The 18,956-nt window shown below is 41.0% G+C and overlaps 1 protein-coding gene across 1 annotated transcript; it reads right to left on the minus strand.

Annotated features, from left to right (window-relative positions):
- Positions 1–10,000: 10,000 nt before the first annotated feature.
- Positions 10,001–18,313, minus strand: DNASE2 (deoxyribonuclease 2, lysosomal). Its single transcript, XM_033924698.1, has 7 exons — positions 18,142–18,313; positions 15,235–15,359; positions 14,129–14,303; positions 12,749–12,827; positions 12,397–12,558; positions 11,758–11,955; positions 10,001–11,312 (listed from the first exon to the last, which is right to left on the minus strand). The coding sequence occupies exons 2-7, from the start codon at positions 15,321–15,323 to the stop codon at positions 10,924–10,926; spliced, it is 1,092 nt and encodes a 363-aa protein (XP_033780589.1). The 5' UTR covers positions 15,324–15,359; positions 18,142–18,313; the 3' UTR covers positions 10,001–10,923.
- Positions 18,314–18,956: the final 643 nt, after the last annotated feature.

Consider the following 18,956-nt stretch of genomic DNA (forward strand, 5'->3'; position numbering starts at 1 on the left):
ACCTTGTCGAACGCCTTCTGAAAATCCAGATATACAATGTCGACCGGGTCACCCTTGTCTATCTGCCTGTTAACTCCCTCGAAGAAGTGCAGTAAGTTCGTCAAGCAAGATCTTCTTTTGCTGAAGTCGTGCTGGCTGGTCCTCATCAGATTGTGTCCATCAAGGTGATCAATGATGCGGTCCTTTATCAGCACTTCTACCATCTTTCCACGTACCAAGGTCAGACTCACCGGTCTGTAGTTTCCCGGATCCCCCTCGAACCATTCTTGAAGATCAGTGTAACATTCGCCACTTTCCAGTCTTCCGGAATCCTTCCTGATTTGATCTGCCGCATTTGGCGGAAAGGTGGGAGAGGGGAGATACAATAGAGACATTTAAATACCTACATGGCACAAATGTGTATGGAGCATATCTCTTTCATTTGAAAGGAAGCTCCAGAAGTAGAGGACACAGGATGGAGCAATCTAAAGAAATACTTTTTACAGAAAGGATAGTAGATGGAGTAGGGCTGGTGGAGACATAGACTGTGTCTGAATTCAAGAAAGCATGGGACAGGTATGTGGGATTTAATGGTGAGAGGAGGAGATAGTGGATGACCAATTGGCCTTTATCTGCCATCATGTTTCTATAACCTTAAAGCTCTATAACCTCTCAAAGCAAGAGTTAAGAGCCTTAGCATATAACAATAATGCTCTATGACCTCACAACGCAGGTAAGCCTATAGGGAGAGGAGGAGATAGTGGATGCTGCGGCTGGGCAGACTGGATGAGCCATTTGGCCTTTATCTGCCACCATATTTCTATGTTCCATCTGTGAGGATCTCTTTAAAGGGGCTGCCATAAATGGCTGACACTACTGTTGGCTGCCTGAGGAACAACTGATGGCAGCTCTTCAGGGAGCTGCAGCCTGTTCCCTCTGCTTCAGAAGACCACTTCTGGGAGGGAAAAGATCTGTCTCCCTCACTGGCAACTAACATACCCCAGCAACTGGTGCTGTGCTCTGGTTCGGCTATAATATTTTTGGTTAGAATTGTGTGACCAAGCTTTCCTATCACATATTGTAGCTTATTTTTAAATCTTTTTATTGCTTATTTGTTTTATTACTGTCTATTGTTTACCGAACTCAAATCCCTTCTATGGTTATGTGAAAAGTAGCACTTTTACTGGAAATCATACTGGCACTACGATTCCATCAAGTGTCCAGGCCCAGCTGACTGAGGTCCAAGCGCCCTCTGCTGGGCTTTGCTCCAATAGAACGACTCTGGGAACAGTTGAAAAAATGTATATTCTTGATATATATTGCTAATTGCAATACAATATTGCTAAGCAGTTTACACAAAAATATTTAAAATGGGTAGAGAAAAAAAAGAAGAAAGTGAAGAAAGATTGCAGAGATACGCTCTTGACCAGGGGTGCCCACACTTTTTTGGCTTGCAAGCTACTTTTAAAATGACCAAGTCAAAATGATCTACCAACAATAAAATTTTAAAAATCATAAAGCACACGGTACGCAGAGAAAATGTTAATTATCATTTGTATTCAGGGATTTTTTCAGAGGTCAAGGCAGATGACTTTAAAATATGCAATGTCACCTCAGTAGCAATTATACAAAAATAGACAAATATACCCTCTCCCCTTTTACTAAACCACAAGAGGTTTTTAGCGCAGGGAGCTGTGCTGAATGCCCCTCGCAGCTCCCAACGCTCATAGGCTCCCTGTGCTAAAAAACACTATTGCGGTTTAATAAAAGGGGGCCATAGTGCAAAATATAGACAGCAGATATAAGTTCTCAAAACGGACACATTTTGATCACTAAATTGAAAATAAAATCATTTTTCTACCTTTTTGTCTGGTGATTTCATGAGTCTCTGGTTGCACTTCCTTCTGTAAATCCAATATTTCTTTTTTTCTGTCTCTTTCTGTCTCTCTTCCCCTGCCCCCCTCTTTATTTCTGTCTTTCTCTCTCCCCCCTGCCTGCCTGTCTTTCTTTTTCTCTCTCTCTCCCCCTGCCACCCCAAGCCATCGTGTTGATTTCTCCACTTCCCCGGTTCTTTCTCTTTCCCTGCCCCCCCCTCCAAGCCACCACGCCGATTTCTCCCTGATTCCTCGAGCCAGCCTGGTGCGTACAAACACCGCACCCACAACCCTTCACCTCCAACGTCAATTTTGACATCGGAGAGGAAATTCCAGGCCAGCCAGGCAGCGATTGGCTGGCCCAGAACTTCCTCTCTGACATCAGAATTGACGTCGGAGGTGAAGGCTTGTGGATCCGCTGCTTGTACGCGCCTTGCTTGTCTCGGGGAGGCATGAAGAACAAGATCGCAAAGGCAACGCGATCGACTCGCGTTGCCTTTGCAATCTACTGATCAATTGCGATTGACCATTTGGGCACCCCTGCTCTTGACACTCCACTGCAGAAGGGAACAGAGGGAATAGACTTAACTTATCAATTCCATAATCATTTTTTTGAATTTGGGATAAGAGGGTACCATAAGCAGGAACCGGAATAACTAAAAGCAGTGTCATGTGAGATGTTGAGTCAAAGACAGAATAAGGGAGGCAGACAGACTAGACCTCGTTGGGGTGTAAGGAAGCAGAAGCAGAATGGGCAAGACCTTGCTAGGCCTTGGTGAAGAGTTTACATTTAATACATGTGGAGATGGGCAGCTAGTGCTCAGAAATCAGAAATGGAGCGGCATGATGTAGTCTATGAAGGGAGACCAAGAGATGCCAGCCCCTGCATCCCAAAGGCTCATAAAACACTGTGGGCCCTTAGAAACAGAAAATGAAGGCACAAAAACTTGTAAATCAAGAAGAAAGAAGAAAGATTAAGTCCTTACACCTCCTTAGTGTTATTCTTTCCTCAGAGATCTGCAGAGCAATTAGTAAAAAAGAAGCCAAGCCAAGTTACCCCGTTCCAGATTTCAGGATAGTCCTGGGATTTTTGCCATCCTCTTCTGATGCTCCTGAAATTTACAACACTGATCTCAATGTGTAGGATTGGGCACTGCAAATCCCACACTAGTAGGGCATGTAAGTTCAAAATTAGGACTGGCCAAAAGTCTCCAGCCTGGATGGTCACCACATTACAAGAAACCAAAGAGTGTAGGAGGCCAAAGGAGTGAAGACCTAAGCCACAGGTATCAACAAGGATCTTTATTAACAAAAACAGATCCTAAATGGCCATGTTTCAGCAGCAATGCCTACGTCAGGGGTCTCTGTTGTTTCAGGAGACAGATGTATATGATTTTGGCCACTGTAATTGTATTAAAAAACAGACAAAATCATCTCGCAATTGAAAATGGTACAATACTCATAAAACCGTGGCTCTTTGTTGAGTATTGTGCCATTTTCGGTTGCAAGACGTTTTTGCCTGTTGCTTGATGACAATACAATTGCTGGAATAATATACACCTGTCTCCAGAAACAACAAAGACTCCTGTTGTAGGCATTGCTACCAAAACACGGCTGTATCAGGTCTGTCATTATTAATAAACATCATTGTTGATACCTGTGGCTTAGGTCTTTGTTCCTTTGGCTACCTATGCTCTTTGGTTTCCTGTGATGTAGTGACCCTCCATATGTGCACTGAAACAGGAGTCAGAACCCCTTTCTACCCTCTGCAGAATAACAGGGACATTGCCATGTTAATGAAAGGAACCGGCTTTATTTTTATTAATTAGAAATATGCAGTAAGGGAGTCACTGCCTCCGCCAGTGGAGTGCAAGGTACCATGATAACATTTACACAGTGCATTTGATCTCGTGGATCATAGAATTCTGATTAAATATTTAGATGCAATTGGTATTTTGGGTTGTGTTCTCCAATGGTTTGAAGGGTTTTTAAAATAATTCAGGTTCGTATTGATCAACAATATTCTCATGTCTGGAGTAACACAAGTGGAATTCCGCAAAGCTCTCTGCTTTCTCCCTCACTGTGCAATGTTTATTTGGAATCTTTAGGCAATAAACTATTAAGTCTAGGCTTGAAATTATAGAGTTATGCAGATGATATTAATTTATTTATTTAAAAACTTAATAAACCGACTAGAGTCACAGCGGTTTCCAAATAAACATACGTAGATCAAAAACAAAAACAATACAAATCATTCTTCAAAATAATATCAACACATATGAAAACATGACCGACATATTCTTTAAAAATGTTACAAAAATGCCCAAACAGTGTTAGGAAAGACAGATCAAAAGTTTGCATCTACAAACAGCTCGTTAACATCGGATACTCAACATTTTCTATCGGTCAAAAGAATTTAGACTAAAATTAAACTCTAATAAAACTAAGATTTTTTGGGCAAGTCCAGAAAATTCTTTAACGTTGGATTGAATTAATTATCCTTATGTTCTATCAGTCCAGCTATTAAAATCTTAGGAGTATATCTTGACCAAAACTTATCATTCGATGCTCAACTTGATGCTTTAGTAACAAAAAGTATTTCACACTATGGAAGCATCGCACAATTACATCTTATTTTGACTTTTTGTCTTTTAGATTGATTGTGCAATCCTTGGTTCTGAGTACTTTAGACTATTGTAACATCATTTATCTAGGTTCTTATCAAAAAATCATTAGGAGGATGCGAATCATCCAAAATACGGCTGTGCATCTAATTTTCAATCTAAAAGAAATCAGAACATGTAACACCATACTGTCGAAAGTTGGATTGTCTTCCGGTAGAGGCAAGAATAATTTTTAAATTATATGGTCTTCTACCAAGTTACCTTTTAGATAATTTTGAACTCGTATAAAACAGACGTTCTTCACGAAACACAACCTTATTTTTTCCCCCTCAATAAAAGGTTGTGTACTTACTGTATACAAAAGACTTCTTCATAGAACCCTCTCCTTTCAGGCAGGACTTTGGAACAAAAGTTTTAGTGGTTTGATCTTAAATTCTTCTTTTTACCAGGCCTTTAGAAGATTGTTAAAAACTTATCTGTTTGATAGCACAGTTACTTACAGGTGTTATCCAGGGACAGCAGGCAGATATTCTCAAATGTGGGTGACGTCATCCACGGAGCCTGAATGCGGATAGTTTCGCAAGCAGACTTGCTTGTAGAACTTCAGAAAGTTCGCAACTGCCGCACCGCGCATGCACGAGTGCCTTCCCGCCTGCGTAGGGCGCGTCTCTCCTCAGTTCAGATAGCTAGCAGAGAAGCCAACCAAGGGAGGTGAGTGGGTTGTGAGAATATCTGCCTGCTGTCCCTGGATAACACCTGTTATGGTAAGTAACTGTGCTTTATCTCAGGACAAGCAGGCAGCATTTTCTCACATGTGTGTGACCTCCAAGCTAACCAGAATGGGATGGTGGGAGTGTTGGCAACTTAGAAGAATAAATTTTGTAAAACTGCCTGGCCAAATGGCCATCCCGTCTGGAAAAAATATCCAGACAATAATGAGAAGTGAATATATGAACAAAGGACCAAGTGGCAGCTTTGCAGATTTCCTCAATAGGAGTAGATCTGAGGAAAGCTACTGATGCCGCCATGGCTCTGACTCTATGGGCTGTGACTCGACTCTGTAGATGCAGTCCAGCTTGAGCATAGCAGAAAGAGATACAAGCAGCTAACCAGTTGGAGATAGTGCGCTTGGAAATTGGATGTCCCAACTTCTTTGGATCGAAGGAGACAAAAAGTTGAGGTGCAGATCTATGTGGTTGAGTGTGTTGCAAGTAGAAAGCCAAAGCACGCTTACAGCCCAGAGTGTGAAGAGCTGTTTCTCCAGGGTGAGAATGAGGCTTTGGAAAAAACACTGGAAGTACAATAGATTGATTGAGATGAAATTCTGAAACCACTTTAGGTAATAATTTAGGATGAGTACGAAGGACCACCTTGTCATGATGGACTCGACTCCTTGTATAGAGTGAGGAGGATCAGCTCGAGGTACAGCCAAGCACTCGGCTCCTTGTAATATTGCTAAGTGCTCAGGCTGGATTGCAGGAAGCAGAATCGAGGTAGGAGCATGTTTGGCAAGCATATTACCAAACTGATGATCCAAGATGGTCTAGATCATAGACTCCAAATGTGACACCGAGACCTGAGGATCTGGTACATTTCGTGTGGCTATAGTCTCTGAGGAAGAGGAGGAAGCATGACTCTTCGACTTGGAGACTTGCTTCTTGGGTATCTCAATAACCATTGCTGGTACCTGACTTGAGGGAGGCAGTGAGGCAAGCGTTTCGTCAGGAGAAGACTTAGCAGATTTACTCAAGAGGATGGCTTGATTAAAGTTGAAGCCGAGGTCAAGGCAGAAGGGGGAACTCATGTAAGCTTGACTGGATTTGAGGTCGAGACCGGGGCAAGTGGATCCATACCTCCGAAGAGTTTTTCCACCTGAACTCAACAACGTTTGCAGGCACAAGGTTGAAGGGTAGCACAGCGAACACACGACTCCGGACGATGGTCAGGTCCCAAACACTGAATGTGGGTCAGTGAGGTTGATCGCGCACTGCCAATGGCTACACTTCTTGAAGCTTGTTACTGGCCAGGACATATACGGGAAGATATCATTAAAAGAATTGCAAACAGCATTGAAATCTCTTAGAGTAGGGACCGCTCCAGGTGGTGATGGTTTTACGGTAGAGTTTTATAAAACATTTCAAATTACCCTATTACCTTATTTATTAAATTTATACCAGAATCAACTAAATAAAGGTTGTATTTCAGGCACTATGGCAGAATAGTTGACCATTGTTTTGCCAAAGCCAAATAAAGATCCCATATTGGTTTCAAACTACAGGCCTATTTCTTTGATTAATGTTGATGGTAAGTTATTAGCCAAGCTTTTGGCCATGCGTTTGGCAAAGGCTCTTCCTCATATAGTTGGTATGCACCAGACTGGTTTTGTTGCTCAGAGACACTCTTCTAATAATACTAGATTGGCTTTGCAGATGTTATACCTAACAAAGGAAATAGGAAATCCAGCCTTCTCTGTATCTTTGAATGCAGAGAAGGCTTTTGATCGGGTGGAATGGACGTTTATGTATCAGGCTATGGAATGGTTTGGCATTCGTTCGGGATTTATACAAATGATTAAAACCTTGTATAGCTCTCTTGTTGCTAGATTATATATAAATAATAATCTTTCTGATTGTTTTAAATTGCAAAGGGGGGTTAGGCAGGGTTGTCCTTTTCTCCTTTGCTTTTTGATATAGTGCTTGAACCCTTATTATTAGCTATTCAACAAGTGAAGGAGATACAGGGTATTCCACGTTCTGGAAAGGAATATAAAGTATCTGCTTATGCGGATGATATATTGCTTCATTTGAGAAATCCTGAAACAACTATTCCATGTTTACTTGAGTTGATTGAGAAATTTGGAAAATTCTCAGGATATAAAATACATTGGTCCAATCAGAAGTTCTTCCTTTAAACGTGCATTGTACAAGAGGACTATTTGATGCATTCCCTTTTATATGGAAAGAAGAAGGAATAAAATATTTAGGTATATGGTTAAAAAATATACTTGATGAGACAGTAAAAGTGAATGAAAAATTTTTATTGCAAAAAGTAACAGAGTTATGTGAGCAATGGAATCCTTTACATTTGTCGTGGTGGGGAAGAGTACAAACTGTCAAAATGATGATTTTGCCTGTTGTTTGTTACCAAATGGGAATGATTCCAGTTTTTTTCCAGGGGTCTTTTTATAAAAGTTAAACAGTATTATTACTAAATTTATTTGGCTGGGTAAAATTGCTAGAATTGCCTTAGTGACTTTACAAAAACTAATTGAGGAGGGAGGGGTAAATTTGCCAAACTTCTATAGGTATCATCAATCTTATATATTGCGCCAAGGTATGTACTGGGTCCTCCCAGAACTCATGGAGAAACTTCCGGACTGATTATGGTTGGAATGGCAGCTTATGTTTCCTATAAGGCTTCGTCATTTACTTAGTATTAAAATGCCTAGGATACGAAAAAGTAATAGGATAATTATGGACACATGGAAAACTTTAAAATATATTAATAATTTAACTCCTCTTACAATTCAAAAATCGACTTATCAAAATATATGGCTAAACTCCAAGATCCAAATAGGCGGTTTTAAGATTGTCTGGAGGGATTGGATGAAAGCAGGAATACGTACTCTAAATGATGTTATAGAAAATGGTAAAATGCTGGAGTTTTTACAATTGCAATCTAAATTTGGTCTTGATAAAAAAACAAAGTTATAAATGGTTGCAATTGAAGCAGGCTATTCAGGCGGGGTTCCCTGAATGGAAATTACTTAATAATCAATTTAGCTTAGAATTCTTATGCTTTCAGGCAGACTTTCTGGGTCACCAGGCCGCACAGTGGTATAAAGTATTATCTGGCTATTTGAACAAGAAACCAAAAAGTGGACTTAGAGAAATTTGGAGCATTAGATTAAGTATCAAATTAATGCATCTCAATGGCCACGCATTTGGTCTTAGAGGATGAGATGTACAATGTCTGCGTCTATGAGGCAAACATGGTTTTTCCTGTTGCATAGAGCACTCTGGACCCCTGTGCGTTTACAAAAATTGGATTGCTCTAAGTCTAATAGGTGTTGGCAGTCATCTTGAGGCTGGAACTCTAGATCATTTATTATTTTATTGTCCTTTTATTAATGCTTTTTGGAAATTGATTTGGGATCAAGTAAATTGTATGTTAGAAAATCCTGTAGCTTTATCATATGACACCATCTTATTTGGTATGTCTATGAGGGCTAAATCTCAAATATCTTCCAATAATAATAAGCTTTTAATGATTCTAACAGGAGTTGCCATTCAACAGATAACTTTTAATTGGAAAGATTACACAAGATTAAATTACTCTTTTGGGTGGAATACGGTGTGTCATGTGTATAAAATGGAGAGAATATTAGCTGTTAGAAAAGGATGTTTTAAGAAATTTAAAGATGTATGGGGCCATTAATGAATTATTATAATGAATAATCAGTATTTTTCCCCTTTTTAATATAGATGGTATAGGGAGGGTGGGTGGGTTTTAGTTTTATTAGGGTTAAATGGAAAAGATGTAATATTATATTATGGGATATCTATTATAAAGTTTGTTGTATATGGGGTGGGGAGGGATTAAACTTTTTTCTGTGAGAATTGTAGAAATTCAAGTGGAATTGTATATTATATGAATGATTTTCTGTACGCTTGTTGTAAAATTTAAAATGAATAAAGATTTATAAAAAAAAAAAAAAAGGACCGAGAAGGAGAAAATTACATTTTTTTTTCCAAATCTTTATTCATTTTTATATCTCACAACAAGTGAACAATAATACAACAATTGATTCATACAAATCACTTGAAAATCTTTTCTACTATCATTGTAAGTACATAAATTTAAATCCCTCCCCCACCCTCCCCTTCCACCAATAATATAATTCAAGCATATTATACATATATTATATTCAAAGATACTGAAAAGCCAGTAAAATAACAATATACCCCCCCTTTCCATTCTTATAACATACTATTTGTACAAAAAAGGTGTCTAATCATCACAATATGCTGTCAATGGCCCCCAAATCTTTTTAAAATTATTATAGTTCCCTTTTTGTATGGCAATTATTCTTTCCATTTTATATATATGGCACAGTGAATTCCACCAGAAGGTGTAATTAAGTCTGGTGTAATCCTTCCAATTGCTGGTGATATGCTGAATGGCAACTCCTGTCATTTTTAATAAAAGTTTGTTATTATTTGCTGAAATTTGACTTTTTATTCTCATAGATGTTCCAAATAAAATTGTGTCATACGATAGAGCTACATGATTTTCTAATAAACAATTAATTTGAGACTAAATTGAGTTCCAAAAGGCCATGATGCAGGGACAGAAAAATATGAAATGATCAAGAGTCCCTACTTCCAGATTACAGTGCCAACATCTATTAGACTTAGAGCTATCTAACTGGGGTCCAAAATGCTCTTTGTAATAAAAAGAACCAAGTTTGTCTCATAGATGCAGACACTGTACATCTCATTCTCCAAGACCAAATTCGTGGCCATTGAGATGCAGAAATTTGATGCTTAATCTCAATGCTCCAAATGTCTCTAAGACCAGTCTTTGGTTTTTTTGTTCATATATCCAGATATTAATTTATACCACTGTGCGGCTTGGTGCCCGAGAAAATTACATTTTTCCTTCCATTGGTCTACCTTCAGTTTTAGAATGGGAACAGCCAAGTTACCTAGTTCCTGGAGGGAGACGTTTTAGCCAGTCGTGGTTTTAAACATACATCCTAAAGCAGCATGGGATTTGTAGTCCCTGATTTTACCCACTGAATTTGGTGCTGCAGATCCCATGTAGGGCACCCCGCACCAGTTAAGCTTCCAGTATATCCAAATGAATACACATGAACTAGGATAGAGGGTAATGGATTTGATATACAGCTTTTCTGTGCTACAACCAAAGTGGTTTACATTTATTATAAGAAGGTACTTTATAGTGGACTCCCAGTCTAGGTTTTGTTCTTGGGGCAGTGGAGGGTTAAGTGACTTGCCCAGGGTCACAAGGAGCCACAATAGAAAGCAAAACTCAGTTCCCAAGGTCTCAACACACTACGTTAGCCACTGGGCTTCTCCACCATGCACTGCCTCCTTGGTATGCAAATCTATCTCATGCATATTCATTGTGGATATCCTGAAAATCAGACAGGCTGGGCGTGCCCTGAGGACTGGGTTGAGAAGTAAAGCCATAATGCATCAGGATGAGGTAGTCAGAAATCCAGAACTGGCCTGAAATCTCAACCCTGGAACTGGGTAATCTGGAGGCTCTGAATGTGCCTGAGGTGGTCACTTGGGCTGCAAGGCCTTTGACCCCTTTGCAGCACAATCGCAGCTAGAGAAATCTTTTGCAGCTTCCAGTCAAGGCCACACTAATGCTCCTCTTCAGGTCAGTTCTCCAAGCCACGGGAAATTCTGTCATCTCTATTTATACTTATGGTGACTAGTCAGTACCTTATGTTCCATAGTATGGCCTCGCTGGGAGCAGTCGCAGCACTGAGAAACCAGGGTATGGAAGGACTTCCAAACCTGGGAGTCACTGGTGCAGACAGTGCCCCCGCCCCGCTTCTCCTCCTCCTTGTTGCGATTCATGTCCCCAATGCAGGTCCAGGGTCTGCTAGAGTTGGAAACGCCCCATTTAGAGTGATCAATGTGCGAGGAGAAGCTAAGTTCCTGAGAGAAGAAGATTTGTTCCACATTGTAGACATGGTAGGAAAGGCTGCAATTGGACTGCAAGGTACCTCGAGAGTTGAGCCAGAATTGCACTAGTAGATCAACCTTCAGGGCTTGGGAGACCCAGCCAGAGTACAGATCTGCAAGGCAGGAAGGAAGACAGAGCTTATAATGCGAAGCAAGTTATGGCAGCCACTTCTGACATCCTCTCTGCCTCTGTCTATGGAAACCAGCCTCTTCCTAAAGAGCAAAAGACAGCACACAGAGGGTCTGGCCAAAGAGAGACAGCTCTCCTCCAATTCCCCCCAGTACACACCATTACAGCATAGAGCTCTCCTGCCAGAACTGATGTTAAACATGCTGGGGAGACCCCAAAGCCCACAAGCAGGTTGTACCTGTATATTATTTGGAAATGCTTTGATTGTAACCACAGAAAGGTGGTATATCAAATCCCATCCCCTTTCCGATTTAGGCAGGCTTGTTTGCAACCTCATGATGCCAGTCAGCCCTGCTCCCTGCACACTGAGAATATGTCCATAGAGAGACAACTCTCCTCCAATCTTCCCAAGCCCCCTGCCAGCTTACCATCATCAAACAGCTTATATTTAGAAAAGCTGATGAATTTCTTCCCACCCAGTGAAGTGAGCGTCACTTGACGGTTCCACGGAGCTGTTTTCAAGTGCATCCTCTTTGCTGCAGACAGAAGGTCAGGAAAATCCTGGGCAAAGGAGCCAGTTATGGAGAAATCATAGGAAAAAATATCATTGTACCGGAGCTGTTGTCCTGCGTAGAGGAAGAGATGGAGGAGTATAGCTAGAAACCACCTTGCTGGCTTTGAGAACCAGGCAAAAGACCACAGTAAAGCAGATAGCATGCTCATTTTGCACTGAGAAAATCTCCATATACAGCTCTGCCCTCTACTGTTCCAGTACTGAGACCTCCATAAACAGCTAAGAATGCACCCTATCCCTGCTATTCCAGTACTGAGAAATCCATAAACAGCTCTAATCGGTGCACTTCAGTCCTGAGATCCTCACATACAAATCTCTACCAATGCACATCAACCCTGCTAGTCCAATACTGAAATTCCCCCCAACAGCTATATCAATGCACCTCAATTCTGCTCTGCAACACCCCTTACTAGTCCAGTTCTAGGGCCCCCCCCAACCCCCAGCTGAGTCTGGATTGTCCAGCTTCACTCATTACAGCTCAATGCTCACTCACCGATCTCTTTGAATTGGTCAAAGCCGTAAGTGATGCACAAGAAGGACTGACCGTTATGCAGCCCACTTTCTGGCCAGCTGTACTCTTCCTTTGTTGTGGGAGGAAAATGAGGTGTGCTGTGGACTAACCAGAATCCTTGTGCTTTATCAAGCAGGACAACACCTAAGATGCAAGAAAAAAAGGCCTGTTCTTGAAATTCCTGGAGAATTAATCTGGTGTCCCACAAGACTTTTTGCCCTCCTGGAAGTTGAGCACTTGACTCTTGCAGGGTTGTAAACCCTATATTCTTTTTCTTCATCACTCATTGCACTTACTGAGGAAAGAGACTTTTATAGACCTGAGCAAGCTGTACCTTTTGTGTGCCCACCATTGCTGGGATTGAACCCATTCGGGGGCTGGTCATTGTACAGTACGTAGGCAAAATCTCCAGTCTGAAAGACAATAGAAAAAGGCGCTTCAGGGACTTGTTGGGTGATGGGATTGACATACAAGGAGGTGTTACAGCTGTTGAGATACACAACAGCCATCAGTTACATCTACTCTATGAAATCTGCAAGCTACAGGGCAGCCACCAGATGGCACTGTTCTGTGTGTTGGTTGCTTTCTGTTATTAATCCACTCACTCCATCCCAAATTGTGAAATGGGAACTAAACAAAATATCTCCTGTTGGCACTCATTAGACTTACAAAGGAACTGGTCTGCATTTCCATTTGACCTCCTTGATAAGAAGGTAAGACATGCCAGATCAGATCAGACCAATGGCCCATTAAACCCTGCCCCATATCCGTCTCTGGAAGTTTCAGCAGATCCTAAAAAGACAATCCCTATCTTGCCACTCACTTCAAGAAATAAAAGGTAGTGATGGTCTCTTCCACCTGGCTAATACTTCTTAATGAACCTGCCCTTCAGAAATGTCTCCAAACTAGAGAATAACAAATTTCCTCATCCCCGTCCCGTCCCCATTCCTGCAAGCTCTGTCCTCATCTGCACAAGCCTCGACAGGGCCTTGGACAAAGTTCATAGGGAATGGATGGGGATATTAAGATCCTGTGGGGATGGGGACAATTTGTCTCTGTGTTGTTTCCCAGTTTGGAGAAATTTCTGAAGGACAGAAATTTGTCCCCATGTCCTTCTCCACTCCAAACGCTATAGCTCTACTATTATCTTTGACTCAAAATAGATGTATAGTCTACTACACCCAAATTGCAACTCAGCTTCAACACAGGTTGATAAAGGGAAGTAATTAAACTCAATCGCCAAATCCTCCAGCAACAAATTCCACTGTCTGCACCTCCACAATCTAGGAACAGAAGGGCACCTTTTTGGCTAGAGGTGGTCAAAAACAAAATCTTCATCCCCACCTCTCTAGTACCTGATACTGTGTTGGACATACTAGGACTAGAGGATATTCAATGAAGCTACTTAAAACAAACCTGGGAAAATATTTCTTCATTCAACATGTAATTAAACATTGGAATTCTTTTGCCAGAAAAATGTGGTGATAGTAGTTAGCTTAGTAGGATTTAAAAAAGGTCTGTATAATTTCCTAAAACAAAAGTTCATAAGATAGTATTAGGATGGATTTGGGGAAGTCCACTGCTTATTCCTTACTCCTTGGGATCTTGCCAGGTACTTGTGACCTGGATTGGCCACTCTTGGAAACAGGATACTGGGCTTGATGGACCTTCAGTCTGTCCCAGTTTTCCCCCACTACTTATGCCCACATCTTACCTGGTTCCCTCTAGCCCTGTAGAGCTGTTGTAAGGTTCTTCCCACTGCCCCTTCTGTACTGTTCATGAGGGCCTTGCCACTCTCCCAGCCACAGGTCATAGCATCCTGGTACATGTATCTCATCCCATCGCTCAGTGGAAAGTTCTTAAGTTTTGGCAGCTTGTAGACAATAAACCTATACATAGAAAGGGCATCCTGAGTCAGAGGCCAGGCAACAATAGGCAAACTAATCCTGCACTTCACCTACTGTGTTTTGGGCATGGAGAACTAGCTAGTAGATAAGAGCAGCAACCCTAGAACAAAGGAAGACAGGGTTCAAATTCCACTGGTGACACTGAGCAAACCAATTCATTCTCTGCTGCCTTGGGTAGAAACTTACTGTAGATTGCAAGTCCTCTAGAGACAATGGGACTGACCAATAAAAGGCATGGACTATTATTAAAGGCAATATAGCAAAACTATTACGGTAAACTAAATACATAAAAAATATAGTTCATATACTCATAAGAAAAGCAGGACTACAAGACTATGACTGACTTCCTTCCACCTACCTGTCTCTGAAGAGTTGCATCAAGTTGAAAAAGAAAATAATGGTTCTAATTGAGAGATGTCATCACTAGCACATAAAAAGAAGTGCTATGGATGGGGGAGTGACAAAATCTTTCAAAATGTTGGACAAGCTTCAATAAACTATGAAAAGGTAAAACCTGGCTTAGAAGAAGTTCAAGAAGAGTGTTTTTGGATGAGAAGCTGCAGGAAGGAAGGTGCTGAGGAAACCTGAGAAAATATTTTTTATTGAGAGAGTGACTGAAGTCTGAAAAGCCTTCTGGCAGAGGGAATTTTTAAGTCTTGGGAAGTCAGGTAGAATGATGGTAAAGGGCTTTAGGTGGATAATCAGTAGAAGACAGGAAAGAAGGTGGTGGTGGAAGTGGGGTTGGAGATGTGGAAGGAAGCTGCTGTTGGTTTGTACAATAGGAACATACAAACTCATCTACAGCATCATAATCTGGGTGGACTGGTTGGGCCAATTAATCTGCTACCTCTGTAAACTGATGACTTGATTTCATAATCTCTTGCAAAATCACCATCACTGCCAATCAACTCACCAGTCAACAGGCTGCCCACTTTCACCATAACAGGAAATGCTTGCCCTGGTACAAAAGGCAAGGCTGGTCAACACAAGAAGGTGGTACATGATGAAACCACACTGGGAAATCACTGCAGATTCAGCCTGTCAGTAAAGTTTGAAGAGAAAACAATTTACGAGAAAGAAAAGCTTCCACTGCCAAATAGTTTCAGACATAACAAAGAGGAATTTATTCAGGTGCTTAAGCCATAGTGAAAACACTTTGGGAATAAAGGCATGCTGAGCGAAAAGGTATCAAAAGTGGGGGATGCGATTTATTTATGAAACAAGGTAGAGAGAGGGAGAGACTCAGCATAATCCTGTAAAATTTCAGCTTCAGGTATGAATTAATTATGTCTTGAAAAAATTAAGTACCTACAGTGCTTAGGCTGTAGAACATAAAAGCATCAAAGTTATGGAAAAAATTGCACTGTCCCATTCTACTGACCCCATAGGACATAAAATGTTCAGAAATGAAAGCTGCCCCTCCAAAACCTTTATAGGCTTAACTTTTGTTATGTGTAATGCCGCTCTTGGTACCTTTCGCTCAGCAAGTCCCATATGTATTGGCTTTCTTTTGCTGTGTGAACATAAGGATTGCCGCTGCTGGGTCAGACCAGTGGTCCATTATGCCCAGCAGTCTGCTCACGCGGTGGCCCTCTGGTCTAAGACCAGCGCCCTGAGACTAGCCCTATCAGTGTATGTCCTTGTTCAGCAGGAACTTGTCTAACTTTGTCTTGAATCCCTGGAGGGTGTTTTCCCCTATGACAGACTCTGGAAGATTGTTCCAGTTTTCTATCACTCTCTGGGTGAAGAAGAACTTCCTTATGTTTGTACGGAATCTATCCCCTTTTAACTTTAGAGAGTGCCCTCTCGTTCTCCCTACCTTGGAGAGGGTGAACAACCTGTCCTTATCTACTAAGTCTATCCCCTTCAGTACCTTGATTGTTTCAATCATGTCCCCTCTCAATCTCCTCTGTTCGAGGGAGAAGAGGCCCAGTTTCTCTAATCTTTCGCTGTACGGAAGCTCCTCCAACCCCTTAACCATTTTAGTCACTCTTCTCTGGACCCTCTCGAGTAGTACCGTGTCCTTCTTCATGTACGGCGACCAATGCTGGACGCAGTACTCCAGGTGAGGGCGCACCATGGCCCAGTACAGCGGCATGATAACCTTCTCTGATCTGTTCGTGATTCCCTTCTTTATCATTCCTAGTGTTCTGTTTGCCCTTTTTGCCGCCGCCGCACATTGTGTGAACGGCTTCATCGACTTGTCGATCATAATTCCCAAGTCCCTTTCCTGGGAGGTCTCTCCAAGTTCCGCCCCGGACATCCTGTATTCGTGCATGAGATTTTTGTTACCGACATGCATCACTTTACACTTATCCACGTTGAACCTCATCTGCCATGTCAATGCCCATTTCTCAAGCCTGATTATGTCACGTTGCAGATCTTCGCAATCCCCCTGTGTCTTCACTACTCTGAATAACTTTGTATCGTCTGCAAATTTAATCACCTCGCTTGTCGTACCTATGTCCAGATCATTTATAAAGATGTTAAAAAGCACGGGTCCAAGCACCGAGCCCTGTGGCACCTCAGTGGGTGCACTGAGTTCAAAGTGCAGTGCTTGTCCTTTCAAGTCATGCACGGTTTCTGTCCTCCTTATCTGACTTTGCAATCTCGGATATGTTCTTCTAGACAAAATTATCAGTATCAATTCAAACTTTTTTTTCTTATTCAATAATTATTTTTGATCATTGTTTATTGGGAACTTCAGAGTTTACGGAACTCTTTACCTTTCAAATTATGTACTGAAATAAGTTACCCTTTATTCAGAGTGCCTAAACTTGGCTTCTTACAAAATAATTATCTTTAAAATTGTTCTATTATTTTAATGATATGATTTTTAATGTGATTTTATATATATATCTCATTATATTAAGATAGTTTTGTAAACTGCCCAGAACCTGCTATATGATTATATCCACAGATTAATTCTTTATGGACTCTCCAATTAAGATATAATAACAGTACAGTTTCTTCACCAGAAGAGGGTGGAGTACAGTTAACAAAGGATGCCCTTAAAATAATATTTTTTTCAGGGTATAACTTTCATAGGAGTCCTTTTACAAAGCTGCATTTTTGGATTGTGCGTGCTATCCAAGTACTAAAAAATAAAGGGCCCCTTTTACAATGCCACAGTAGTGATTCTCCTGCAGCAAAAGCCCATTCAATTCTTATGGGCTTTGATGCATTTGCCATGGGAGAAATGCTACCGCGGCTCTGTAAAAAGAGGCCCAAAAGTTATGTTTTGGCACCATGGGTATGTTTAAGGGCAGACAGTAGACCTGTTTTGCGCTGACTGGCTACAGCAGCTACACTGCCGTGCACAAACTGATTAGCATGTGAGCCCTTACCGTCTATATAATGGGTGGGCAATGCCCGCATGCTAATGGTAAAATTAGCATATGAACATTAATTAAAAAAAAAAAAAATAGAAAATTCAGCTATTTTACCCCAGCAATAAAAATGTCCTTAGTGCATGGGAAAAGCCTTAACGCTAAGCGCTTTTTTACCACTGTTGGGTATAAGTGCTCTTTTGTTTAGGATATAGGCTCAGGAGTAATCTAAGGAAATACTTTTTTACAGAAAAGATGGTGGATGCGTGGAACAGTCTCCCGGAAGAGGTGGTGAAGACAGAGACTGTGTCTGATTTCAAGAAAGCCTGGAATAGTCACATGTGATCTCTTAGAGAGAGGAAGAAACTGTTTGTTCTAACAAACTTCATTAAAACCTCCATTTGTTTTGTTTCTGGTGACTTTAGTCATTTTTTCAGGCTGTGTATCCCAAAAGAGCAGAGGAAGAGAAGCACTGGCTGTTAGTAGCTTACGGATCAGATGTCCTGTTGTGTGTTTGCAGATCCTGCTCCAGGCTTGCCTCTGCTCAGTGATGGGGAGACGGGACCTTCTTGTGCAAACGCTCTGCATATGGTGTTCCACTTCCTGTATTCTGTGTACAGATCATGTGCCCAGCTCATCACGTGAAACAAACTCTTCCTCTTCTTCCCACTGCTCCTAAACAGCTTACTCAAACAGACAGCGTGAATAGCAGGACTCTGCATGCAATGCAACACCAGTACAATACAATACGCATACCTATTGGCCACATCTTACCAGAAGGCTTAGAGCAGACTGGAGTATAATTATAATTATGGGAGGGGGGTTTATAGTTATAATATAGGTTTAATTAATATTTATGAATATAGCATATATATGTTAATTTTTGATTATAATATCTGTGAATGGGGGAGGGGGATAATTTATGTACTTCAGATGATAATAGAAAGAATTTCAAGTGGTGTGTATGAATTAATTGATGTAATATTGTATACTTGATGGAAGATGAAAAAAGAGCAGACTGGAGAAATTTAAGGCAAAAAGACTTTCCCTGAAATACAATACAAAAAATTACAATCTTCATCCATGAGGCCAGAAATTTGTAATATATTACTACTACAACTACTTACTACTTATCACTTATATAGCCCTGAAAGGCAAACACAGTACAGAATGACACAGGGACAAATTTGTCCCTATCCCCCCAGGAACTCAATTTCCCTGTGAGTTTTGTCGCTGTCTCTGTCCCATTTCTGTAAGCTCAAACATTTATGATTTTAAAGTGTTTGAGGCTTGTGAAGATGAGGAC

Source organism: Geotrypetes seraphini, chromosome 16 (assembly GCF_902459505.1).
Source record: "Geotrypetes seraphini chromosome 16, aGeoSer1.1, whole genome shotgun sequence".
In the NCBI taxonomy this organism is placed as follows: Eukaryota; Metazoa; Chordata; class Amphibia; order Gymnophiona; family Dermophiidae; genus Geotrypetes; species Geotrypetes seraphini.

What these genes read in the sequence shown, in the direction of transcription:
- DNASE2 (XM_033924698.1), bottom strand. Translation starts at nt 15,323, where the DNA reads ATGTACCACCTTCTTGTGTTGACCAGCCTTGCCTTTTGTACCAGGGCA. An exon ending in AGTGGGCAGCCTGTTGACTG is followed by an intron (nt 14,304 to 15,234) that starts GTGAGTTGATTG and finishes TTCTATGTATAG; the next exon opens with GTTTATTGTCTACAAGCTGC. An exon ending in CAATGGTGGGCACACAAAAG is followed by an intron (nt 12,559 to 12,748) that starts GTACAGCTTGCT and finishes CTTGCATCTTAG; the next exon opens with GTGTTGTCCTGCTTGATAAA.